The sequence below is a fragment of the Anolis sagrei genome, chromosome 8, assembly GCF_037176765.1.
Source record: "Anolis sagrei isolate rAnoSag1 chromosome 8, rAnoSag1.mat, whole genome shotgun sequence".
Lineage (NCBI taxonomy): Eukaryota > Metazoa > Chordata > Lepidosauria > Squamata > Dactyloidae > Anolis > Anolis sagrei.
Window position 1 is genome coordinate 20764401 of NC_090028.1, and position 27654 is coordinate 20792054.

Sequence of the window (27654 nt, forward strand, 5' to 3'; positions counted from 1 at the left end):
CTATTTGTCTGACAGCATTCTTTTGATGTTGCATATTTTTTGGTTGTCATTCTTCTGTAAGACAGAAAAGACAAAGACAAATCAAACTTCACACTGGAATCCTATGTCAAATTCTGGGCACTGAAATTTAAAGGAGATGTTGACAAGCTGGAATGCATCCAGAGGAGGGTGACTAAAATAATCAAGGGTCTGGAGAACAAGCCCTATGAGGAGCAACTTAAAGAGCTGGGCATGTTTAGCCTGCAGAAGAGAAGGCTGAGAGGAGACATGATAACCATGAATAAATATGTGAGGGGAAGTCATAGGAAGGAGGGAGCAACCTTGTTTTCTCCTGCCCTAGAAACTAGGATGCGGAACAATGGCTTCAAACTACAGGAAAGGAGATTCCACCTGAACATTAAGAACCTCCTGCCTCTGAGAGCTGTTCAACAGTGGAACTCTCTGCCCCGGAGTGTGGTGGAGGCTTTTAAGCAGAGGTTGGATGGCCATCTGTCAGGGGTGCTTTGAATGTGATTTTCCTACTTCTTGGCAGGGGGCTGAACTGGATGGCCCACGAGGTCTCTTTCAACTCTATGATTCTAGGATTAAGCGTATTTTGCAATGCAAATATTATCTATCTGATAATTCATGATTTTAGATGTGGTTGAAGTGTATTCGTATTACACTGTTGTAACACTTATAGCATTTCAACTGTCACAGATCTATCCTATATAATCTTAGAATTTATACTTTCTTGTCATACTCATTGTTTTGGTTTTTTTGTTATCTTTTTTAATAAAACTTAAACTAAATAAGAAATGTACTATGTACAATAGAAAAAACATTTTTTTAAAAAAACACCTACAAACAACAATAGAAACAACATAAGAAATTACTTCTAACGTTTTTCTTGGCAGCTATAAATTCATATACCAAGTCAACATCCCCTTTAATACCTTTCTTACATTTATTCTGAAATTCAAATTCTACTGTGCCAAATCTAATTATTAACAACATTTTAACGGTTCTGCCTCCAAACCAAGTGGATAACTTCCATTCATAGAAGTCGGATGCTGGGGAAAATGGAAGGGAAAAGGAAGAGGGGCCAACCAAGGACAAGATGGATGGATGGTATGCTGTGGGTGGCAGCGGCCGACAGGGAGCTCTACCGTGGGCTGTGTCAGAAATATTAAATATTAACTAGGTATTTTTAATTACAAAAATGTGAGTCAAGCATGTAAAGGGGTTAATGGATGAAATGACTCTGCAAAACCTATAGTTCAATATAAGCAGGTGTGCCTGTAGCTTAGTAGCTCTCAGTCCTGGAGAGGTCTCAGTGTGAGGTAGACCTCAGAGTTTGTCGGCCGCCGTGTGTGAGAAGCCTTGTGTGAGAAGGCTTTGGTGAGAGAAGCCCCAGGTTGAAGGCCTCGTGTGTAAAGCTCCAGTGTAAAGGCTGCTATGTGTAAAAGGCTACTGTGTGAAGGTCCTGTGTAAGTGTAGTGTGAGAAAAGGCTCTATGAGAGCAAAGCTTTTTATCTGCATGAGAAAGAAGCCCAGCGTGGAAGCAAAGAAAGAAGTATAAATAGCTTTATTTGTACTATGGAAACCTTGTTCTTGTAAACAGTGCAACCATATTTTCCTATAAAGAAAAGCCTACTAAGGAAGAGATAAAATTGGTATGTGTGTTTTTTTTGTTTTTTTTATTTTTGCCTAATGGTGCTGGGTCAGGCTGCTGCTAATAAGTTATTCTGATATACATTTATGAGAAGGGTCTTTTGTTAATAAACCCACTCACCAGGCATGTAGCCCCCCCCCCCCCCCCGAAATTCTCATGATGGTCCACAAGAAGGCCTTACTGGTACATGATTTAAACAGTTAAACAGTTATGTTTATTCATATCATGATCTGATCACCATGTTCAATATATCCCATATGCATGGGGGTATTGGGATAACGATACAAAAGGTTTGCTAAGGTAGACCCTCTTTCACTCAGGCTCACTCCCCCCCCCCCCCCCGAATCAAACTCAGCTCTCCCTGAAACAAAATCCTGGCTATGGGCCTGCCACTCACACAACAGGCTGGTCCATGATGTCACGAAACAATTGAACGAATAAACAACAAACAGAAGACAGTGAAAGTTTCCCATCCCTTATTCACCCTGTACAAAGAAGACTGGGTATTTGTGTGACTAGACCTTCAAATTGCCTGACAACTTTTTGCAACCCCACAAATTTCATAGGATTTTCTTGGGCAAAGAATAATCAGAGGTGATTTTGCCAGAACCTCATATTTATTGGCAGTCCTTTCTTCTTAGCCTCCAAGATCAGATGGGACTGAGTGCCTTTGGAAGACTACAAAATCAACAGTACCTGCAATTTGAAGTATTTCTTCGCCAGATCAACATTGGTCCTTCCATTTTGAAATGGGTATGCCCACAAAATGGCATTCCAGTGATGTCCCATTTTCTTTACACCATTGAGAAGATACATTATTTCTTCTGGTGTAAAATCTTTCCTGGTTCTCCGTTTGACTTTTTTAAAAGCTCTTGCCAATACACCTGATAGAGGAACTTCAGTGTTCTGCAATAAGAGTTAAAACAACATACATCTGGGACAGGTTTATAGTTCAGTGTTAAAAGGAATGTTTTACATGCTTAAAATCCTATGTTCTGTATCAGACCAAATATAGTTTTTTAAATAACTTTTACACACACACACACACACACACACACATATAATACAGTGCAGTAACATCAGCTTTCCTAAAAGGAAAAAGAAAGCAGGGAAAGGGCTAAACACAATTTTCCCAATATTTTTTCTGTATCTACTTTAAAGCGTATTTATATAAAATAGGATAAATTCTGAAGGAACCGGACTGAGACCTTTACCTGACATCCTTGAGAGATGCATTCAGTGATTATGCACACTACTGGGCTAGATGGCATCCAGAGGGTTTCATGATTCTCACTCTTTTCTGATACAATTCTGAATATGTTTTTAGTCAATTTTAAAGTTTTTAGCTATTTCTAATGCCATTAATATTTAATTTTATTTTAATGTTTGTATATTTTTAGATTTTAAATTGTATTGCATTGCTTTTACTGTAAGCCATTTTGAGTCTCCTTTGTAGAGAGAAAAAGTGGGCTATAAATAATAATAATTGTGCAGGTACAGCTGTACCAGGAGCTCCAATTTTGTTTGCTTTGCATCGAATGTTTGTTGTAGTCCTAAGTTTCAGGGACTCTGTAGATAGGTGGCTTCTTTTGGCTGCAATCATAGGGCAAGCCACCTGTCAATTATTGTTAGGTTCCCTGGTCCCGCCCCCTTTTTGGGTTTTGGAGGGAATAGGAGCCATTTTGGGCCAGTCGACACAGAGAAACCTTTCATGCAGGACATAAAACCAGGACCTCCTGCAGAAAGCTTCGTCTTCTACGGCTTGGCCTGGAGATATACAGCCTTACAGCTTGGCCGGGGAGAAAAGGCCCCATAGCTTGGCCGAGGATTTTACATCCTTACAGCTCCTTTGCTGAGGGAATCTGGTCCCACAGCACTTCAGTCAGCCATCACCGAAACCTGAACTCCTTCTTTTTCCCCTGGAAGTCTTAAAAGCTCTGCTTGGTAAGGGTCACTCGCGGAAGCCAGAAGCAGTTGGTACCGGGTGTAGGGGCTCCACGCCAACAGAAGCAAAGACAGACTGCCCAGATTAGAAGTTAAGGATTTCCCTATTAGTTAAAATACAGTTTATGAAGATAGTTCCTGTTCCCTGTGGACAAGATTGAGAGAGCCAATAGACTATTAAGAAAGCCTTAAAGTACCTGTTTGATTTCAATAATAAAGAACTTTGTTGAACCTTTAAGCAATCTAAAGACTCTGTTTTAAGGAAATCCAAAGGCCTTTAATCTGAGGCAGCCCCGGCGTCCTGTTGGGCACATAGAATTTATGTCGTGCCTACAGTCTTATGTATAAGCCCAGCGTGCAACAGCACAATAATAATAATAATAATAATAATAAGTTTTATATTTGCTATTAACTGGCTCATAGTGTAATTGGAAGGGACTATTGCTAGGCTGGTGTCAGGTAGCAGGTCTGAAGGGATACATCCATTGATAAAACATCAATTTGTCTAATTACCTTTTAATAATCAAATATTGCTTGTCTTAAATGAAAGAATTCATAATTTACAGCATCCATAAATTGTATAAAATAATTCATAATGGTGTTATTAATCCTGTTTATCCATGTGCCGTGATTATCAATAGCACTTTCTACAAAGAACACTATTTCCCGTATTAGAGATAAGATCTATATCCAGAGATTGAAGTGGAAAATTTAGTTGGCAGTACCTCATCTTCAAATAAGTAAGTATCTTTTTCATTCTGATCCTGGCCTTTACAGCTATATTTTGCGCTGACTGTTTGTTTTTTGCAGCATGCATCCTGTTCGATTTGAGGATTTTCTGTTTAAAAGAATAGATACTTCAGTTATATTAAATTATTTAAAATGCAGCATTCCCTTCCCCCTTTGGTTCCGTTGCTCTATCAATACTTTCTTTATTACATAGATCAAATAAAGTGGACCTCATTCAACCCAACTTTCTGTATGTGGTCTCATTACTCCATGGTTGGTCATCAAAAGCTAGAGCTGTAAGTTAGAGCCAGAATAGTTATTTAACTAAATGTATGCCCTCATGTCTACTCAGAAACAAGTCCCATTGGATCTGTTTGCTGATACAGAGCTAGGCTCTTGGAAAGTTCGCCCACAATTTCCTTCTGTTCTGTATATCTTTACAAACCTATTCTGTATCTGGGTTTCTGTGAGTTTTCTGGGCTGTATGGCCATGTTCCAGAAGCATTCTTTCGTGATGTTTCACCCAAATCTATGGCAGGCAGAATCCTTTTGGAACATGGCCATACAGTCTGGAAAACTCACAGCAACCCAGTGATTCTGGCCTTACTGCCTTGGCAAATAAATAAAAAAAATACAAATTATGAAGGGCTCTCAAAATTACCATTATAGTTCAGAGATGTATTTCTGTGGAAAATAATAGATCTTTTAAGCATCCTTTTATATTTCATTTCAGTCTGTAGAATAAGTCTGTGTTTCTCACATAGATATTGACAAGTCTGCAAAATCTTACTAAAATTTCTGCTATTTAAGGAAAGTCCTGTCGTTTGACAACCTGAAAAAAACGACAACATATGTTTAGAAATTATAGCATTAAATTATTCCATGAAATATTTCGGCCTGATTTTAATTTTTTTATTTTATCCCATGGCAACAAACACATTCTTTTGTTATGTCTTTTTTCATATTTAACCACTGTAAAGTAAGCAAATATTTACTATGATGTCTTCAGTAAATGTAATATTAAACCTGGCACATGCCTTTTATTTGATCAAAAACAAATTGAATTTTTGCCCAAATTTTCATGGCATGATTTTTTTTATAATAAAATGTAATTGCAACTATAAATATAAAAAAGAAAATTTGATATTTCAAAATAATAAATTGGTGACTATCAAGACAATTCCCCAATATAGGCTGATGTCATATACAAGCCTAGGCTGAATAGCCACTTCAAGTGAACTCAGTGTGACTTCCTTTCAAGCAGATAGTATATAGGAATGGATAGTATATCCATCTTAAAACAAGATTTTTTAAAAAATCACCTGAGCACCTTAGCACTGATATGCTAGTGTTTTCAGTAACATGTCCTGTTCTCTGGCTTGTTATGCTTAAACATTGTGGCTCTATGAAAGAGAAAATATTAATATTAATATTTGAATTACTATTTCCCATTAATATGTTATAAATTATTAATATTCATTAAAACATAATTATATATTATCATAATCTTTATTTATAAATGACAAGTGAAGATTAAAATTGTGTGAGAGTGTATCTCCAGTGGCATTTCCCTGCCTGAGAGGCAATAAGGGGATCAATCTATGACAGGATGTTTCCCTCTCCTTTGCTGGTAAGAAAACTGTCATCTGACACCCCAGGACCTTGTCTTTTGGAGGTGGTGATGATTATTACCTTTATTTATACAATGCCTCTTTCTCATAAGTAAAGGTCAAGGTTTTCTCCTGACATTAATCCAGTCGTGTCTGACTCTGGGGTGTGGTGCTCATCTCCATTTCTAAGCCGAAGAGCCAGCGTTGTCTGTAGACACCTCCAAGGTCATTTGGCCGGCATGACTGCATGGAGTGCTGTTACCTTCCAGACGGAGTGGTACTTATTGAACTACTCACATTTGCATGTTTTTAAACTGCTAGGTTGGCAGAAGCTGGAACTGACAGCGGGAGCTCACGCCTGATTCAAACCCGTGACCTTCTGTCAACAAGTTCAGCAGCTCAGTGCTTTAACCCACGGTGCCACCGAGGGCTCCTTTGCACAGTTTATTAATTTTTTTTTTTAGAAATTCTACTACATGAGAGAAACTAAACGGTGTATGACTGTTATCCATTTAATGTAAACTAATTTAATTTCTCACAGTCATTTTGGTAATATCTGTTTTGGACAAAAGGATGACCTTTGAGATCATAACCTTTTGGAAAGCAAGAAACTCCATAGCCTTTTGGAAGCATGACTGTTATCCATTTGTATGACTGACAAAGTATGACTGTTATCAATTTAATGTAAACTAATTTAATTTCTCACAGTCATTTTGGTAATATCTGTTTTGGGCGAAAGGATGACCTTTGAGATCATAACCTTTTGGAAAGCAAGAAACTCCATAGCCTTTTGGAAGCATGACCTTTTGGAGATTAATTGGCATTCACTACCATTTGGAAAATCATAACCTTTTTGTAAAGTATGACCTTTCTGAGAAGACCAAAAAACACGTTTTGAGTGAATCTTTTCTTTAGTGGTAAATATTCACTAGTATTTATCCAAGGCAAATTAGGTTTCTCAACTGTTAGACTGATATACCTGGTTATCTTTTAGGAACAAAGATATGCCAATGCACAAAATATGTAGCAAATCTTCAGAAGTGTTATTTCAGTTACCCTGAAGCACATTTGCATGTTTTTGAACTGCTAGGTTGGCAGAAGCTGGGGCTAGCAATGGGAGCTCACCCCACTCCCTGGATTCGAACCACCAACTTTTCAGTCAGCAAGTTCAGCAGCTCAGTGGTTTAACCCACTGCACCACCGAGGGGCCCAAACATCTACTCTCCCATGAAATATATTTGGTTTTAAATCATGCTCTCGAGAGACAAAAATAAGATAGTCTTCATTAAAAATAACATAGCTGGTTTACTTACAAACTTCATGTATTCAGCAGACAGGTACATTGCTTACCAGTTGAAAGTTTAAATAGCAAGTTCTCTAAGGCATTTTGTTGCAGTCTTTATCTAAAGCATAACTTTATCTGTCTTATCTAAAGCATAACTCATGTAGTCTGATGCAGTCTCATGTCTAATACATAACGAACACAGACTATACTATACTGACTGAACACAACACAACACTTCTAAACTGGAGTCTCAATCTGAATAGTCCCAGATCCGATCACATGGTCTGTAGTCCCTCCCACAACCTCAAACAACATAGAGTTAAGAGAAAACTGCATACCAATATATACTTCTTACTTACTTACTTAGGCGATCCCTCGTTGGACGAGTAAGATGGTCTTCCATCATGGATTTCCTTGTGGGTCCGCATGTGGCTGTGGAGCCCTATTCTTGCTCTGCATCTTCTTCCGCAGTGAGGGCATTGGTTTCCAGGTGGAAGGCGGTCCCGGTCGGGGTTGGCTTGACGCGCCTTCCTCCTGGCACGTTTCTCTCTTTCACCTTCCACTCGTGCCTCCTCGAATTCTGCAGCACTGCTGGTCACAGCTGACCTCCAGCTGGAGCGCTCAAGGGCCAGGGCCTCCCAGTTCTCAGTGTCTATGCCAGAGTTTTTAAGGTTGGCTTTGAGCCCATCTTTAAATCTCTTTTCCTGTCCACCAGCATTCCGTTTTCCGTTCTTGAGTTCGGAGTAGAGCAACTGCTTTGGGAGACGGTGGTCAGGCATCCGGACAACGTGGCCTGTCCAGCGGAGTTGATGTTGGAGGACCATTGCTTCAATGCTGGTGGTCTTTGCTTCCTCCAGCACGCTGACGTTTGTCCGCTTGTCTTCCCAGGAGATTTGCAGGATTTTCCGGAGGCAGCGCTGATGGAATCGTTCCAGGAGCTGCATGTGACGTCTGTAGACAGTCCACGTCTCACAGGCATATAGCAGGGTTGGGAGGACAATAGCTTTATAGACAAGCACCTTAGTATCCCTACGGATGTCCCGGTCCTCAAACACTCTCTGCTTCATACGGGAAAATGCTGCACTTGCAGAGCTCAGGCGGTGTTGTATTTCGGCGTCGATGTTGACTTTGGTGGAGAGGTGGCTGCCAAGGTAGCGGAAATGGTCGACATTTTCTAATGTTACACCATTAAGCTGTATCTCTGGCATTGGAGAGGGGGCGGCTGGTGACTGCTGGAACAGCACTTTGGTTTTCTCGATGTTCAGTGACAGGCCAAGCTTTGTGTATGCTTCTGCAAAGGTGTTGAGAGTGGCTTGTAGATCTTCTTCTGTATGTGCACAGACGACATTGTCATCAGCATACTGGAGTTCTATAACAGATGTTGTTGTGACCTTGGTTTTGGCTTTCAGTCTGCTGAGGTTAAATAGCTTGCCGTCTGTCCGATAGATGATTTCCACTCCGGTGGGAAATATATACACCAATATATACACATACAATACAATAAACAATTTGAATTATATACATAATAAATAACTAGTATAGGAGACTTGTAAAAGATTGCTATTTCCAACAATCTTAAATTAGAATCTGTGCCTACCTGTATTTTGTCCTTGTTGAGGTTTGCGTGGAATTACAACATCTGGTTGCTCAAACAAGAATTCTCTGCAGGAATCAAAAATGAAAATGTGGGTGCAAAATATATACTCGTTTTGTTCATTCATACCTTCACATAATCACCACAATTTCCTATATTATTTGGTAATAATGCTAAGATACGACATTTTAATAGAAAAGAATTCCCAGATGATTTACTGTATATACTCGAATATAAGCCTAGTTTTTCAACCCCTTTTTTATGTTGAAAAAGCTCCCCTCGGCTTATACTTGAGCCAAGGTTTATTATTTTACTCTGTTATTAGTATTATTTTTATTATATTTATGTTATTACTCTATTATTATTATTTATTACGGAGCCCCCGGTGGCCCAGTGGGTTAAACCCCTGTGCCGGCAGGACTGAAGACCGACAGGTCGCAGGTTCAAATCCTGGGAGAGGCAGATGAGCTCCCTCTACCAGCTCCAGCTTCTCATGCGGGGACATGAGAGAAGCCTCCCACAAGGATGATAAAACATCAAATCATCCGGGCGTCCCCTGGGCAATGTCCTTGCAGACGGCCAATTCTCTCACTCCAGAAGCAACTTACAGTTTCTCAAGTTGTTCCTAACACGACCAATTTTTTTTATTACATTTATTATGTTACTCTATTTATTACATTTATTATTTTACTCTATTTATTATTGTTATTAAATTTATTATTTTGCTCTCTTTATTATTATTGGAAGGATACGTAAGCACATTTACATTGAAGGAGGCTAGAATAATGGTTTCATCAGAGCTGGACAGTCTTACATTACAGTTTTATGTAAATATTCAAAAACATTTAACCTACTGGCAGGGGCGGCTCAAGCCATTACGCAAAGTACGCATTTGCAGTATAGTTGATTTTGCCCGGGGGCGCTCTTAAGGCGCTCTTGGGGGAAAATAGACCTTGACATATGTGAGTTGCAGTTACTGGGATGTATAGTTCACCTACAATCAAAGAGCATTCTGAACTCCACCAATGATGGAATTGAACCAAATATGGCACACAGAACTTCCACGATGAATAGAAAATATATATCAGCGATTGGTTGGGGGGGGGGGGGCGGGGGCGGTGCCAAAATACTGTTTGCTTACCCTTGAAAATTACCCAGGGCCCCCTCTGCCTACTGGTACCTCAATTAATGTAATTTTATTGGTATCTAGTTTTATTTTGAAATTGACCAGTAGCTGCTATATTTCCCACCCTCAGCTTATATTCGAGTCAATACATTTTCCCAGTTTTTGTGGTAAAATTAGGTATCTCGGCTTATATTCGGGTCGGCTTATTCTCGAGTATATACAGTATATAGTTCTTATTTGCAGGACTGCCCAAAAATCATGAAGAAGCAAGAAATATGCTGGTTAAAGCAAATATTTGAAAGAGTTGTTTCAAAATCTTCCAATGTAATTTAAAATAGGATTTTAACCCTTTTCACAATAATTTTGCTACCAAAACCTGTCCTCAGCTGATATGTGAGATTAGTTTATACACAAATAAATACAGCAAGTCTCGATCCAACTCAATAATAATATTTAGTCTATAGTTGTGAATTAAAAGAATCTGACCTTGCCTGAACAGCAGATTTACAGGATTCGCAAATAGCGTTTCTACTTCTCACGTGGACTTTGTTTATATTCTCTGTGCCAACTTTATTTGGGGAATGATGGTGGTTATGACATTCATTTTGACTAATTGGAGCATCGGTCCAATTTCTTTTGGCAAGCTTTAGTAATTCATTCTTAGAAGAAGGAGGATTTACAAATTTTGCAGCCATTAGCTGAGCAGATGCAGAATTCAGTAGTTGTTCCACTTTTGTAGATGTCATGCTTTTATTAAATTGTTCCTTGTTTGTACTTGCTTTAAGGTGATTTGATGCCGTCTGTGGGATGATTTCTTGAGGAATACTGCCATCATTTATTTGCTTTTCCCTTTTTTCCTGCATTTAGAAAATTACAACTGAAGAAAATATACATAGCCCAAAAAGCATGCCAACTTTTTTTAACAAGAGTTTTTTTCCTAAGCTTTTGTGGATATTATCTATCAAATTGATGTAATTAAGCGAATAACCTCCTCCCACACACAAAAACAACACCACACCACAACGCTTTATTACTAACTGGGCAGATTCTGACTGGGGAAATAGCACACTAATATATATATATATATATATATATATATATATATATATATATATAAATGCTCTGTGCATAATGAGTACATTAAAAACATTAAAAACAAAAGAACCAATGTATTAGCTTGCTAATTTACCGTATATACTCGAGTATAAGCCGACCCGAATATAAGCCGAGGCACCTAATTTTACCACAAAAAACTGGGAAAATGTATTGACTCGAGTATAAGCCGAGGGTGGGAAATGCAGCAGCTACAAGTAAATTTCAAAATAAAAATATATACCAATAAAATTATATTAATTTAGGCATTAGTAGGTTAAATGTTTTTGAATATTTACATAGAACTGTAATTCAAGATAAGACTGTCCAACTCTGATTAAACCATTATTCTAACCTTCTTCAATGTAAATATGCTTACAGTCCTCCAATAATAAATAGAGTAAAATAATAATAATAATAATAATAATAATAATAGAGTAAAATAATAAATGTAACAATAAGAATAATAAATAGAGTAAAATAATAAATGTAATAATAACAACAATAATAAAATAATAAATGTAATAATAACAACAACAACAACAACAACAAAGTAAAATAATAAATAACATTGACTCGAGTATAAGCCGGGGAGACTTTTTCAGCCTAAAAAAAGGACTGAAAAACTAGGATTATACTCAAGTATATACAGTATATACCCTGGAGAACAGGGATGATGGTTTCAAATATTATTATACCCTTATTAGACACCATGCTGAACCTAATTTCTCTCTATTGCCATATTCAGAGACATACCTCCTTTTCAAGCCTTTCAATTCTATGTAAAATTTCTTTTGCTCTCTTCCAGTGGTCTTCAAGATTTCTTTCTTTGTTCTGCCTATCTACCTCCAATTGTTCCATGTTATCATCCACTTTTGCTGGATGCTCACTCAACTGCCATGACAATTTCTCCACTTGAAAAAAGAAAAAAACCACCTTAATTTTGTTTCATAAAAATAAAGCATTATATTTCATGCTACACATACTGGTGGATCTTAGGTAATGAAGTAGCTGTGTTCCTGGGCTTTGCATCTTTTAAAATGAACTTTGGCACTTGAGGTGAAAACACAGAAAGAACGGGGATAGATTCGTACATCACAAAAAAGAACATGTTTCAACAAACTCTTTATTCAAAACTAACATGCATATGTGAATGAAACAACCAGGTTAGGTTTTAACTTGCATAGTAAATGAAAACTTTTTGGTACCAGTCTTTCAAGATCTCTATATTGTTAATGTGTAAAAGCAATACGTCTGTTTATAAAATCTAGAGAGAGAATAACAAAGTTTTGAACACAGAACAATTGACTTTGTTTTCATGTATCAATAGTAACTTCCACACATCAGCTGTAACAGTGATCTGAAATACCTGTATCATATAATACATATTATGTATATTTGAAATTTGTGTCCAAGGGTCATGATTTACACCTTTCTGGGTGTATATTATATCCCAATCCATCTCCACAAGTGTGTAAATATACATTATATATGAGCATTTATTGGCACTCTGTACGACTGCTGAAGAAGTGGGTTTATATCAATGAAAATAAATAAAACTTGTATTCTTTTAAAAAGTGCTGCAATATTTCTTTTTCTCTCCCTCACCCCCTTTCCGTCAACCATTTCATGATAATCCCGAACTTCCCATGTAACATTAGTAACAATCCTCAGTATCAGTTCCTACAACTTGTTTTCTACAGTAAAATCTATGAATAATAAGTAAAACAAATTGCAATAGGTTTGCTATAACAATAGGATATCAACAGTTCAGCCCCAGATTATTTGAAAAACCCCATCTCCATGTACAAACTACCACGAGTGCTGCAGTCTGCAGAGAAGGCCCTTCTTTGGAGGTTCTTAAACAGAGGCTAGATGGCCATCTGTCGGGGGTGCTTTGAATGCAATATTCCTGCTTCTTGGCAGGGGGTTGGACTGGATGGCCCATGAGGTCTCTTCCAACTCTATGATTCTATGAGCCTCTCGGTCTCACCTCGGTCTCAAGTATGACTGGTGGGAACAAGAGAGAGAGGACCCTCTCCGTGATCCCCCTCCCGGATGAATTCAAAATGCCCCCCTCTCTCCTCTCCTTCAAAAAGCTTTTCATATATGCACTTTAGCATAGGATGAGAAGGACTAATTACACCTTATTCACACCCTGCCTTGTTATTGAACATCTACCTTTGTTAATCTGCTGCCATACCATCCAATGCCTATAATTTTAGATGAAATGTAATGAGTTTTTAATGGATTAAAATGTTAAATGTGTGTAATTTATTATGTCATGTTAATTTAAATTATTTTTTGTTTATTTAAGCTGGGTTTTGACTAGTTATATGTTATCCTTGGCATTGAATGTTTACCACTATGTTTTATTACCCTGTAAGCAGCCCTGAGTCCCCTCAAGGAGATAGGGTGGAATATAAATATAGTATTATTATTATTTGAAGCACAACAAGATGAGTCCACAGCAGACAAGATCATTCTGCTGGCTGTTGTATTGGATCACATGTTGGACACTTCCCAAGTGTCTAGAACTGTGTGATGTATCGGCGCAAAATGCATGCAGATCCCAATAAGGTGGCCTTCTGCAGCTGGCAGATGGTAATTTTGTCTATGCCGATTGTGTTTAAGTGCAGGCTAAGGTCTTTAGGCACTGCATTCAGTGTGCTGATCACCACTGGGATCACCTTTATTGGCTTGTGCCAGAGTCTTTGCAGTTCGATCTTTAAATCCTCATATTGTGTCAGCTTTTCCAGTTGTTTCTCTTCAATCCTGCTGTCACCTGGGATTGCAACATCAACAATCCATACTGTTTTTTAACATGATCGTGAGGTCAGGAGTATTGTGCTCCAAAACTCTATCAGTCTGAATTCAGAAGTCCCAGAGTAGTTTGACATGTTCATTTTCTGTAACTTTTTCAGGCTTGTGATTCCTCCTCCTCCTCCTCCTCCTCCTCCTCCTCCTCCTCCTCCTCCTCCTCCTCCTCCTCCTCCTCCTCCTCTTCTTTTATAAATAACACCTAATCTACATTTCAAACTATTCACACCTGAAATCGCTTATACTTTACTGACCCACATATTTACCCACACTATATTAATCATGTTTTTACATAAATATTCTTAGATAAATTCTAAAAAGAACAACTTTCTATTTATAAAATCTTCTGGGTTGATCACCTAAATTTGGTCTCATAGCAAAGTTATTTACAAGCTTGTCCAACCTTTAGGCTTCCGTGGGCCACATTGGAAGAAGAATTATCTTGGCTCACACCTAAAAATCCACTAATACTTATTCTAGGTGATGAGCAAAAAAAAAGTCCATGCATAATTTTCATTAAATTTGCCACCACAAATAATAAAAAAGTCCTCTATTTTTATTTTATTTCATAAATAAATAAATAAATAAAATCACTAAACAAATCTCACAGTGTTTTCAGTAAGTTTATGATTTTGTGTTGGGTCATAGTAATAGCTGTCCTGGGCCACATTCAGCCCATGGGCCACGGGTTAGATAAGCCTGCCCTAGAAGGTTTCAGAACTGGAAATGGTAATAATTGTAACCTTACTGGCCTGTTTGCAATTTTGTAGCACAAAAGTTGCAGCCTTATGTAGTTCTTCATCCTGTGATTCAGTTAGTGCTTGAATCATAACCGCAAGGCCATTGTTCTTCACCAGAGTATACTGATTTTCTTCTAAAAAGTATAATTAGTCATAGTAAGACAAAGTTATCCAAACTCTACTGTTAACTAGAAGTTCCTCCCAGTATATCTGAAGGAAAAGCATGAATTTTGCAATTAAGTGCAAGTAATTTTGAATTTTCACCACAGCTTCAATTAACAATGTCTGAATTTGATGTATACAATCTGTCAACATGCTCTGCTGTAGTAACTTCATGTATGAGGACTACTTAGTTGTCGTTCTCAAGCCACTAATTTGTTCTATTGATTTGGGACTGACTAAGTATTACAGGGACTGACTGAGTATTACATAAACTAAACATATCTTGTCATATTGCAGTGAAACATGTTAATTACATATAGAAATTCTTCTGTTTTTTTAAAAAAAAACTTTCAGTAACTGCAAATTGCAGTGAATCTTTCCACTGCATTAAACACCTGAAACAAGCATAATTTATTCTAATTTCCACTATAAATTGTTACCAGTAGCACCAAGCTTATCTAGCTCTCGGGCTTCTAGACAATACCCAAATCTGCACCCCAAACCCAGGCTTTCCAGGGGGGCGGGCGGTCTAGATGCCCTCCCACTAACTACCGGGAGGACACCCAGACACCCAGAAGCCCCCCCCCCCCAATAAAGAGCCCTTAAAAGAAGAAATAATTTACCCAGCAGCCATTAAGGTACTCCTGGAGTTCTCCTGGTGCGTAGAAATGGCATGCCAGGAGGTGGGGGGGGGGGGGGGGGCAAGGGTGAAGAGGACCTTAATGGCAGCTAGGTAAGTTATTTCTTCTTTTACTAGTATTGCTATCTTGCTCATTTGTACATTTGGAAGCCCAAACAAGTGAGATGGCTGTGGGGACTCACCCCCGGGTGGTCCAGAGCTACCCATGGGTGAATCCCCATAGGCCCAGTTACCCATTAGACCCGAGCCTTTCACAAAATACCAGATTTAATGGTGTATCTATTTCAGGACTTTCTTCTGAATTAATCTTTTAACTGAGGCATCATTTGGATGCCTCTTGTAAAAGCCTGACAGGTCCCGTATTTTTGGGCTTGTCTGGAAGGGCCATCTAAAATTGGGAATGGTGTCTAAAATTGGGAATTGTCTAATCCTGGCTGCCTCAGAAAGAAAGTGCCTCAAGGTCACATGGGGAAGGTTGTCACTAAGTAGAAACTTGTGCTTGAGCTTGTTCATAGAAACTGAATGATAGTAGAATGTGGTAGATGCATTCTACTTCCTGTTTGTTACATGGGCGGAGTCTTTCATTATATGGGATACCTGCAAATCTCCCACATAGCAATTCAGATGGGAGCACGTTGCACCTTGCTTTGGAAAATAGGTCGTGGTATTTTGCCACAGTCAAGTTCTTTAGATCGTTTGCTGTGTAGAAAGGCCCAACATAATGTATGGACAGGGCACTTGGGGAGCAAGATACATAAGAGCGAGAGCGCAAAGATAATGTCCCACAGTCTCAGTTTGATTTATTTGTATCTCTTAGTAAATACAAAGGATAGATGTTCAGCTGGCCCATTTCAAAAAGTAAAATTAGGTTTCTCTATTTCAGTGGGACATATTCCTAAATCAGCATGCCTTAGATTACATTTTCATTTTTAAGCTTAAAAATATAGTCAATCTATATCTTTTTAAAAGGAAACAAATTATACTAATCTTTTTATGAGCTTCCTAGTAGTATAATTATGCAGTGGAATTCTAATGTCACCTGTGTCTTAGTGCAGCATTTTGAATATATTTAGTATATTCAATTTTAAATTAGCAGAAATTGCATAAATATAAAACAGAATCTTACCACAGCTTTCTGTACAATGTCCAAGGGTAAGTATAATACTGAATTGTTCTCCTGGATCCAGAAAGTTGTTAGAAAGCAGAGTCAGAAGATTTGGCATGATACTGTACTTTGGCAAGCTGACTCCAATTGTAGCTATCGAGGAAAACATACCCATTAACATGGAATACACAGACATAATCTTTATTAATGACTTAGATGAAGGGTTAGAAAGCATGATAATCAAGTTTGCAGACAACACCAAATTGGGAGGGATAGCCAATACTCCAGAGGACAGGAGCAGGATTCAAAACGATCTTGACAGATTAGAGAGATGGGCCAAAACTAACAAAATGAAGTTCAACAGTGACAAATGCAAGATACTCCACTTAGGCAGAAAAAAACAAAATGCAAAGATACAGAATGGGGGACAATGCCTGGCTCGAGAGCAGTACGTGTGAAAAAGATCTTGGAGTCCTCGTGGACAGCAAGTTAAACATGAGCCAACAATGTGATGTGGCGGCAAAAAAAGCCAATGGGATTTTGGCCTGCATCAATAGGAGCATAGTGCCTAGATCTAGGGAAGTCATGCTACCCTCTATTCCGCCTTGGTTAGACCACACCTGGAATATTGTGTCAATTCTGGGCAACACAATCGAAGAGAGATGTTGACAAGCTGGAATGTGTCCATAGGAGTGCAACTAAAATGATCAAAGGGTCTGGAGAACAAGCCCCATGAGGAGCGGCTTAAGGAGCTGGGCATGTTTAGCCTGAAGAAGAGAAGGCTAAGAAGAGATATGATAGCCATGTATAAATATGTGAGAGGAAGTCACAGGGAGGAGGGAGCAAGCTTGCTTTCTGCTTCCCTGGAGACTAGGACATGGAACAATGGCTTCAAACTACAAGAAAAGAGATTCCATCTGAACATGAGGAAGAACTTCCTGACTGTGAGAGCTGTTCAGCAGTGGAATTCTCTGCCCTGGAGTGTGGTGGAGGCTCCTTCTTTGGAGGCTTTTAAACAGAGGCTGGATGGCCACCTGTCAGGGGTGCTTTGAATGCAATATTCCTTCTTCTTGGCAGGAGGTTGGACTGGATGGCCCAGGAGGTCTCTTCCAACTCTATGATTCTATGATAATATTTGACAAATGTACTGCAACAGAAGACTAGCAGCATCCCTTTTCCAGTTATCTAAAGCTTTCTCCCAGTATCTCCTGGTGTTCTCAATTACTTGCTAGTCCCTTTGGAAAGATCTGTGGAGAAGGGGAACTACACAGGAAGAAAATTACTTCAGACTTCTGTTCATGGAGGATGGCAGCTCGTGGCTTTTATATTAAGAATGTAGGGTTATCCAGTTGTGTTCCAAATTTAAAAGACCTAGCCAATGTGTTTGAGCCTTTACTACACAGTCTGGAATGAAAGACTGAATGAAATCACCACACTCCTGACAGGGAAGCCACAAGCTTCTATTTGCTGAATAAGCTTTCATAGATCTACAAGTACAATGAAGTGCCACAAAGTAGCTGCCCCGACTCACTTTCCAAGCAATCTGCTCCCAGAACAACAATTGCCCCATCAGTTGAGAGGGAAACATGCAGAGGCAAACACACCAGCTTCTCCCTTTCTCTTCTCCCCAGTTATCCACCAAAGAAGCAGTAACACTGTTGGATGGGAACAGCTACAGCTGAAATTTAGATTTTGGAAAATGAAGGAGGGCAGTTACCTTCGTGGTGAACTTTTTTATGGTCCCACTTTCTTTGCTACCTTAAAATATTCTTAACAAGGGTTTCAGGAAGGTCATAAACCAAGACAGAACACGGGCAATAAGATCACTGGATGCTCTATGAGCACCTCGTTCTATGGAAACACACAGATGCCTGACTGGTGCCTAAATACAGTATATCATTGTGTAATACAAACTGTATTTTCTAAAAGTTTTTTTAAAAAAATATTTGGGTCTGTTCACTCACAGTTATCAGCAATACAGGCATCCAAAGTTTTGGTCACCACTACAGCAAGTTTTGTGTTTGCAGAGTTCACAAGAGAATTATGTGTCAACTTGGCCAGAAGCTCATCCAACACAGCCAATCCACCAATAGAAACAAAAACACACTGTATTTTTGCTTGAACAAACAAACAATAACATAAAAATTACCAGCTATATTCTCAATTGTTTGATTTATCGCTAACATGTTTAGGCATAATAATATTTTTTTCAAAATTAGTTGCAAAAATGCATTATATTATATTATATTATATTATATTATATTATTTACAGTACTTATTCCGCCCTTCTCACCTCGAAGGGGACTCAGGGCAAATCACAATACACATATATGGCAAACATTCAATGACGATTATACAATGATAAGACAGACAACAGATAGAAATATATATAGGCTTTTAAAAATCTTCTAGCATCTTTGGAGGGTGTGCTCGGTTCTGGCCATAGGGGGATGCCATCGCTTCATCTCCTTGCCAAAGAGCTTTCTTTGTTCGTAAACTTGCCTCCAAAATGCTGTGCCTAAAATACCTCCCTGCTTAATGCGGTTCCTATTCATCTACTCACATTGCTGTTTTCAATCTGCTAGATAGGTGGGAAAATGGTAATTCTGCAGATATTAAAATGAAAACTTGACAACAAAAGCAACCTCTGTTGCTTTATTAATGATGTAGAAGGGCAGTGAGTAATTGGAAGCATAGTTTTTCAACCCTCTGTCCCTTTGAGAATTCTTATGCTACTTATGCTGTAACATACACAATGAATATTCAGAAAAGTGTCTTTATGCTACCCTGGGTACAATGTTTATATTTATTTATTTATTTATCAATTTTATATACCGCCACTCCCCGAAGGCTCGGGCGGTTTACAATATACACATGTAATACATAACATTAAAATCAAGGAAAAATTCAATCAGCAAGGATCAAATGCCAGCCTAAATAAATAAGTTTTACAAGTTCTATGAAAGGATAGTAAATCTCGGAGAGCTCACGTCCCAGCTGGCAAGGCATTCCACAGGTAAGGAGCCACCACCGTAAATGCTCTACGCCTAGTAGGCATCAGGTGAAAGGTCCTAAAATTGGGAACTTCAAGTAAATTCTGGTCGTCTGAACAGAGTGATCTCTGGAGTTTGCAGGGGATGAGGCGGTCCCTCAGGTATTCCAGCCCCAAGCCATATAAGGCCTTGAAGGTAAGAATCAACACTTTGAACGTAATCCGATACTCAATCAGCAACCAGTACAGTTGCTACAGGATTGGAGTGATATGACACCTTGCTGGGACCCCTGCGAGAAGCCGGGAAGCAGCATTTTGCACTAGTTTAACTTTCCGTATCACCGATAAAGGTAGGCCTATGTAGAGGGTGTTACAGTAGTCCAACCTTGAGATGACCGTAGCCTGGATCACTGTGGCCAGGTTGTCCCTGGACAGATAGGGAGCCAGACACCTAGCCTGACGCAGATGGAAAAAATAGGGCGGAGGCCTGGGCCTCCATTGTCAGCAGAGGGTTTAAAAGGACTCCCAGACGCTTTACCAAAGATGATGGCCATAATGTCACGCCATCCAGGGTAGGCAACCGGATCACTCCTCTGTCCGGGCGACCCAACCAAAGGATCTCCATCTTCGCTGGATTCAGCCTCAACTTGCTGGCACGCAACCATCCAGTAACAGCCTTAAGGCATTGATGGAAATTATCGGGTATGGAGTCTGGTCGGCTTTCCATCCTCAGAATGAGTTGAGCGTCATCAGCATATTGATAGCATTCAAGCCCAAAGCCTCGCACCAGCTGGGCAAGTGGCTGCATAAAGATGTTAAACAACAGCAGGGAAAGGATAGCCCCCTGAGGGACCCCATATTTACGAGAGGCCCTCTTAGAGACCGACCCTTCCCACTCCACACGTTGACCCTGTTTTGGAGGAAAGAGGACAGCCATTTAAGGGCCATCCCCCTAATTCCAGCCATGGCTAGGCGGTGAATCAAAAGATTGTGATCAACCGTATCAAATGCTGCTGTAAGGTCCAGTAACACAAGCAGTGCTGATCCTCCTTGATCCATCTGGCAACGAAGCTGATCTGTAATGGAGATCAGCACGGTCTCCGTCCCATGCCTCTTACGGAAACCAGACTAGAAGGGATCTAATCCGGCTGTATCTTGTAGGAACTGCTGCAGTTGCTCCGCTACCACCCTCTCAATCACCTTTCCCAGAAACAGAAGATTCGAAACCAGGCGGTAATTGGAAGGAACTGGTTTCTTCAGCAGTAAAGAACCACGGCCTCTTTCAGAGCCTCTGGAAAAACTCCTTGATCAAGGAAGCCATTTACTATGTTCAACAAAGGACCACGTAGTCCCTCCAAGCAAGATTTAACTAGCCAAGAGGGACACGGGTCGAGAGAGCAAGTGGTTGTTGTTAAGCAAAGTCTTTAGTAATGACTTAGATGATGGAATAGAAGAATTGCTTATCAAATTGATAATGACACCAAATAAGGGGTGGTGGGAATTAATGCCTCAAATGACAGAGACAGAATTCATATTGACCATGACAGATTAGAGCCCCCAGTGGCGCAGTAAGTTAAACTGCTGAACTTGCTGATTGAAAGGTCGGTGGTTCAAATCCAGGGAGCAGGGTAAGCTCCTGCTGTTAGCCCCAGCTTCTGCCAACCTAGCAGTTCGAAAACATGCAAATGTGAATAGATCAATAGGTACTGCTTCTGTGGGAAGGTAACGGTGCTCCATGCAGTCATGTTGGCCACATGACCTTGGAAGGGTCTATGGACAACGGCAGCTCTTCAGCTTAGAAATGGAGATGGCCACCACCCACCAGAGTCGAACATGATTAGACTTAATGTCAGGGGAAAAACTTGATGACCTTGGAGGCGTCTTTGCAGAAGATACAAGATGTTAAGCACAACGGAAACCGAAAAGCTATCCCATCAAATTCTGAAATGGTATTAAATTGAAAGTAAAATATCAGTACAACCTTAGATACTTACAGTTGTTTGCAACTGTGAGCCCAATGAATGAGCATATTGGACGCACTATCTCAGGCTTTATAGAGCTTTGTAGCAAGTCTTTTGCATGTGAAAAAACCAAACTGCAGGTTCTCTGGTTGTCCTCTGTACATAAGAACAAAACCCTTCAAATTTAGTTGTGTTGAAAACTAATTGCATTTTGTCTCATATTTGCAAGCAGAAAAATAAAGCATTAATTTTAAAAATTACCATTTTGAGGGTTATTGACACAAGCACAGAGAGCACTGCACACTGAAGACCACAGCTGATACTGACTAGTATTTTGATCCAAAAGATTTCCCTGGGACGCTGAAATAATTGTTCTGTTGGGGTGAAGGTGGTGGAAGATAAAATGAAAATAGAAATTTAATCTTATAGATATCAACTTTCTCAATTTATTTGCCACCGCTTTTTGCTTACCTAAATAAGCGCAACAGAACATCTAGGCAGCCAGATTCCCTCACATGTGTTTGTCCACTCTCTGCAAAATGACCATTTATGGTAATGTAATTAATTATGCTTTAAAAATAACAAAGTATTTAAAACATCACAACTGTGTTATGTATTAGCCACCCCCATATAATATAATAATGTGTAAGTGTGTGTGCATCAGTTACTTCTCCCTTTGTTCAAGCAGGTAAAACTTTTCAGAAATTTTGAGAGTTCAAAATTTCACTTGAATTTTGGATCCTGGTTTGCGTGCCCTCCAACTATCTCAGTTTGTCAGGGGCATATGATGTGTCATCCTATTTTTTCAGCTGGTTTAAAGACATTCCACCTGTTCCAAACTAAGATTACAATGCAAAAGTAGCGTATATACTCGAGTATAAGCCGAGTTTTTCAGCCCTTTTTAAAGGCTGAAATGCCCCCCCCCCCCAGCTTATACTCGTGTCAAGGTTATTTATTATATAACAACTCTGTTGTTTTTATTATTTTTATTACATTTATTATTTTACATTATTATTATTACATTATGTACCCTTATATTATTTTTATTACATTTATTATTTTACTCTGTGTACTCATTTCTGCAGCTTAGCATATCCTTAGCTAAAATAACTTGTTTAATTTCGTTGAGTACAATAGAATTAGAAGAACATTGACTGATTATATGTGATCATAATTAATTGTGAGTTTATGAACAGCTGGATCTATTTTAATATGCACCAAGGCAGAAGATCTTACTGTTGTTTGAAACCAGCACTAATAAGACATAAACAGACATTCTCTTCAAATTTACACTTGTATCCTTGTTAGTCAAAATCTTATGAAGGTCTTCAAATAGTCCTGAAGTGCATAACACCTGTTGGGAAAATACTGAAAGAAAAGAAATATTCCTTTATCAAAGTCAACAAAATTAATCACATTCGGTAATAAATTCTACAAATTCAGGTAGCAGAGTAAGTCAATTATAACAAATCCCAAAACTAATATGCAACCACTATATGCACCCATATGCAACCACTATATGCACCCACATGAAAGTGTGCCCAGTTTTATTTAACTAGGCTTATTTCTGAGTAGACATATCTATAATCTGTGAGGATTGTCAGAAATAATGAATATTAACAAGGTATTTTTAATTACAAAAATGTGAGCCAAGCACTGAAAGGGTTAAATGGATGCAATGACTCAGCAAAAGCTGCAGTTCAATATAAGCAAGTGTGACTGTAGCTTAGTAGCCCTCAGTCTGTGAGAAGTCTCTGTGGGAAAAGGGCCTCAGTGTGTTAGTATGCCCCAGTATGATAAGGCCTCAGTGTGAGAGAAGAACCAGTCTAAGAGAGCCCTCGGTGTGAGAAGGCCTAGTGGGAGAAAGGCCTCAATGTGAGATAGGCCTCAGTGTTAGGGTCTGGTGTGAGGAGTGTAACCTACTGGCCTACTGTGAAAGGCTGGTGTTTAGTTCCTTAAAGGCAAAAAGCCAAACAGCTGTTTTCTTGTCTCAGAGCCAAGAGGGGGCGGAGCCAACAGGCAGCCTTGAAGATATGTGTAGCCACCTGATTGGTTAATAGCCCTGGGTGGAGTTAAGACGAGACAAGGGTAAAAAAGGAACCATTTTAATGTCAGTTAGGAGTTTGGAATCAACAGTTGGAGTTTGGGTTTTGAAAAGGGAGGAAGAAGAAAGTTTAGCTTGTGTTATATAATAGTTACTTCAAGGAAGAACTATTGGTTTGAACAGGCCCTGGAGAATTGGGCTGTTTGTATTGAGAGAACTGTTTAGTGGAATATTAAAAGTTTATCAGTTTGAAGGTTTTGACTGGCACCTGTAATTCAGGCACTGAACTACTTCTGAAACCATAACACTTTGTACAAGTAATACTGCACCCATTAAGCTTCTGTGCCTGTTCTGAATAAACAAATAAACATCTTTCTTTGTTCGTACCAAACAAAAGTCTCTTCATGCATCTCATACAAACAACACATATAAGGAGGTAGCTTGTGGAAGAGTTCTATATTTGGTGGCAGCATGTATTAAACTTTAAAAAGAAAATAAAGGACACAGAATCTTCTGCAATTGAGGGATATTCCTAACAGCTATTAGAGTAGCCCGTTGCAATGAGCTTCAGTGAGGAAGCTTGATTGTGAAAGCTTCTGTGTGAACTTCTGTGTGAAAAGAGGGTCTGTGAGAGCGAAGCTATTTATCTGTACGGGAAAGACGCCCAGCGTGGAAGCAAAGAAGAAAGTATAAAGAATTTTGTTTGTGTTATGGAAAACTTCTTGTAAATAGTTCAACCATGTTATTTTGCTATAAAGAAAAGACTTCTATTGTCTCTATGTTTTTGTTCTTTTATCACTTTTGGCTATTGGTGCTGGATCATGCTGCTGCTAATCAGTTATTCTGCTGTACGTTTATGAGGAGGGTCTTTTATTAATAAGCACATTTGCCCAACAAGGATTGCTCTAGTTCAGTGGTTCTCAACCTGGGGTCCCAAGATGTTTTGACCTTCAACTCCCAGAAATCCTAACAGCTGGTAAACTGGCTGAAATTTCTGGGAGTTATAGGCCAAAGCATCCAGTGACCCACGGGCTGAGAACCACTGCTCTAGTTGGAGGAATTCTTATATAACAAGGTGTAATGTACATTTTGCAACTGCTAAACAGATTGAATCATATACATAAGAAAGGACCAAGGCAGTGACATCTCCAGCTCATCCCTTGTTTGGGTATCAGCCAGCACGTCAATGACTTAAATCAAGAAATAGTTTTCTAAGATCTACAGAGACACTCACTGGAACACCTCAGCAAGTGGGAGTCCAAAAGTGGCAGGCTCACACCCAGAACCTCAATCAATGGCATTTTTTCAAATGAGAGACTCCCCCTGGGCACACAGAAAACTAGGCGACTTGGAAGGCGCTGAACAGACTGCGCCACGGGATGCAGAGCCAATCTTAAGAAATGGGGTTACAAAGTGGAATCCACGACAGGCAAGTGTGGAGAAGAGCAAACCACTGAACATCTGCTGCAATGCAACCTGAGCCCTGCTACATGCATGGAGGACCTTCTTGCGGCAACACCAGAGGCACTCCAAGTGGCCAGATACTGGTCAAATGACATTTAATCAACCACCAAGCTTGCAAACTTTGTGTTTTGTCTGTCTATTTGTTTGTTTTGTTAAAAATGTAATACAACTGTCTAGTTGCTCCTGAAATGATAAATAAAATAAATAAATATACATAATCACATATTCAGCAAAATAGACAAACAAAAATACAGTGATTTAAAGAATATGACTAAAAATTGAGAATAATAAACTTGTGTGTTACCATTTGTCTCAGCTAAGCCTCCTAATGTAAATAATGCAGCTTCCTTTACCATGCTGTGGACACTTGATTTTGCTAGGCCTTGTACGAAAAGGAAACCACCTATTTCTCGAAAATAATCATTTGCATGACCTGTAACAAAGAAAGATACAAAAAAAGCTTTGCGTTTCAAAAAAAATAATTCCAACTTAAAAACTGGAGAGAACACGTCACAAAGCAAAGGTAAAATGCAATAATCTTACTGTTTTGCTGGCAAGCTGAATAAATGGTAAGCAAGGCTTCCTTTTGAGAAGCAGGATGGTTCATTTGATACTTCAGACATTCAAGTAGTAAGTTAAGATCAGTTTTCATCTCTACAAGGATAAAGCAAATAGATTATAAAATGATTTCCAGGAAACTTTATTTTCAAGCACACTGAAAACTGTCAATTGATCCACTAAGGTTACTTGTCCGACTGATGTTTCCATCCATCAGTTTACAGAGCAATGTGCATTCTGAGTAGAAAATATTTTAATCATTTCTTATCTCATGGAAATAAATGTTTAAAATAAGTAAAGAAAAATAGATGCATGTAGGAATTTACGGTTTTAAGTGAGCCAGATGTTCTACAAAAATTCCTGTCAGGTAAGGAATGAATGTAATGTAACGTAGTACAGTGGTTTGAATGTTGGACTATGCCTCTGGAAATTAAGGTTTGGATCCCTGTTTAGCCATGGAAGCCCATTGGGAAAGCTTTGACAAATGACCCACTGGGCAAAAGCAAACCCTCTCTGAACAGATCTTGCCAAATAGCTTAAGATCATCATAAGCAGGACATTATTTGAAGGCACACAACAACAACAAAAGCATTAGGACTGAAAGAAAGGGCCAAAATCACCATATTATTGACAAACATGGTGTTGAGAGCCAGCATGATATATAGTGGTTTGAGCATTGAACTCTGGAAATTAGGGTTTGGTTCCCCTACCCCCCAATTCAGCCATGAAAAACACTGGGTGACCTTGGGCAAGTCACATCCTTTCAGCCCCAAAAGCCCAGTGATAGATTTACTATAAACCAGAAATGACTTGAAGGCATTCAACAACATGGTGTTTCAAAAAAATCACTTCAGAAGGTCGTCCCTCTCACTTGCCACACAAGTTTGAAGTTTGACAGACTATTCAGGTGATGGAAAGTAAAATCAAGAATATAAAATAATTTATTTAATATAAAAATCTTGCCAATCAAAAGCTTGACAGTTCAAGCCCGGGTTGGGATGAGCTCCCAGCAGTCAGCCCAGCTTCTGCTCATTTGAAAATATTAATGTGAGTAGATAAATAGGTACCACTTTGGTGGGGAGGAAATAAAAGTCGCCCATGTGGACATGCTGGCGATTCAATTGGAAGAGTGTCTAAAGGCAACAAAGTTCTTTGGCATGGAAGATGGAGCAACAGCACCCCCTCCATGGCCAGTTGAGCACAGCCTCCAAATGCTGGAGATGGAAAACGATGGGAAGCCTTTACCTCTGTTTATGTACTGTCTGTCTTTGTTAATTGTATAACGGCATTGAATGTTTGCCATATATGTCCCCTGTAATGCACCCTGAGTCCCCTCAGGGTGATAGGGCAGAATATAAATGAAGTCTATTGTTGTTGTTATTGTTATATTATTAATTTTGGAAACTGACCGCACTGTATTTTTTGCTGTTTTTCATTTTCCATTTTGATTGTGTCCCTTTTCTTAGTCTTTAGCTGTAATTAAGAAAGGAAAAATTGCACATATCAAAGCAGACAGATGGGCTAAAACACCCAAAATAGGTTCAGTTTACTAAAATCTATTCTTGTCTTTTGTACTGATTCTCACAATAAAACACACACATGGTGCCTTGTAAAAGTAGCTATCCATGCCAACATCCCATTTGTTATGCTACATCCTTAATTCATTGAATTGCCTCTTGTTCCACTTGATGTATACAAGATACTCTACACCAGGCATGGGCAAACGTTGGCCTTCCAAGTTTTCTGGACTTCAACCCCCTTGTAGAGTTGACAACCTTGAAGACTGGCATTTTCCCATGCCTGCTCTACACAGTAAAGGTCCAAATATTTTTAATGGAAGCACAAAAAATAAGTAAACAAATCAACCTGAAATACAGTATCTCCCATTCCCTGGTCTATACTTGGAAGAATCCCTTCCTGAACACAGCATTTACAGTTGTGAGTCTTCTTGTGTAAGTTTTTATGTAATTTTCAAACTTGGTTCCTACAATTGTTCCCATGCTCTTCTATCTAGACAAAATTGCACTGGCTCTTTCAGGTTGGATAGAGATTGCTGGCAAATAGTCATCTTTAAGTCTTACCGTAGATTCTTGATCAGATTAAAATCTGGGCTTTGTTGAGGCCATTCACTTTG

General features: G+C 39.1%; 1 protein-coding gene across 1 annotated transcript; it reads right to left on the reverse strand.

The window, feature by feature from the left end:
- On the reverse strand, positions 1-26963 carry TERB1 (telomere repeat binding bouquet formation protein 1). The gene is made up of 18 exons (XM_067471168.1): positions 26930-26963; positions 25506-25616; positions 25267-25395; positions 22691-22822; positions 21926-21986; positions 21716-21828; positions 21488-21610; positions 18466-18618; positions 16523-16654; positions 14603-14728; positions 11791-11948; positions 10429-10799; positions 8820-8884; positions 5650-5730; positions 4989-5159; positions 4324-4436; positions 2351-2560; positions 1-54 (listed from the first exon to the last, which is right to left on the reverse strand). Exons 1-18 carry the CDS (start codon positions 26961-26963, stop codon positions 1-3), a joined length of 2337 nt encoding a protein of 778 aa, XP_067327269.1.
- Positions 26964-27654: the final 691 nt, after the last annotated feature.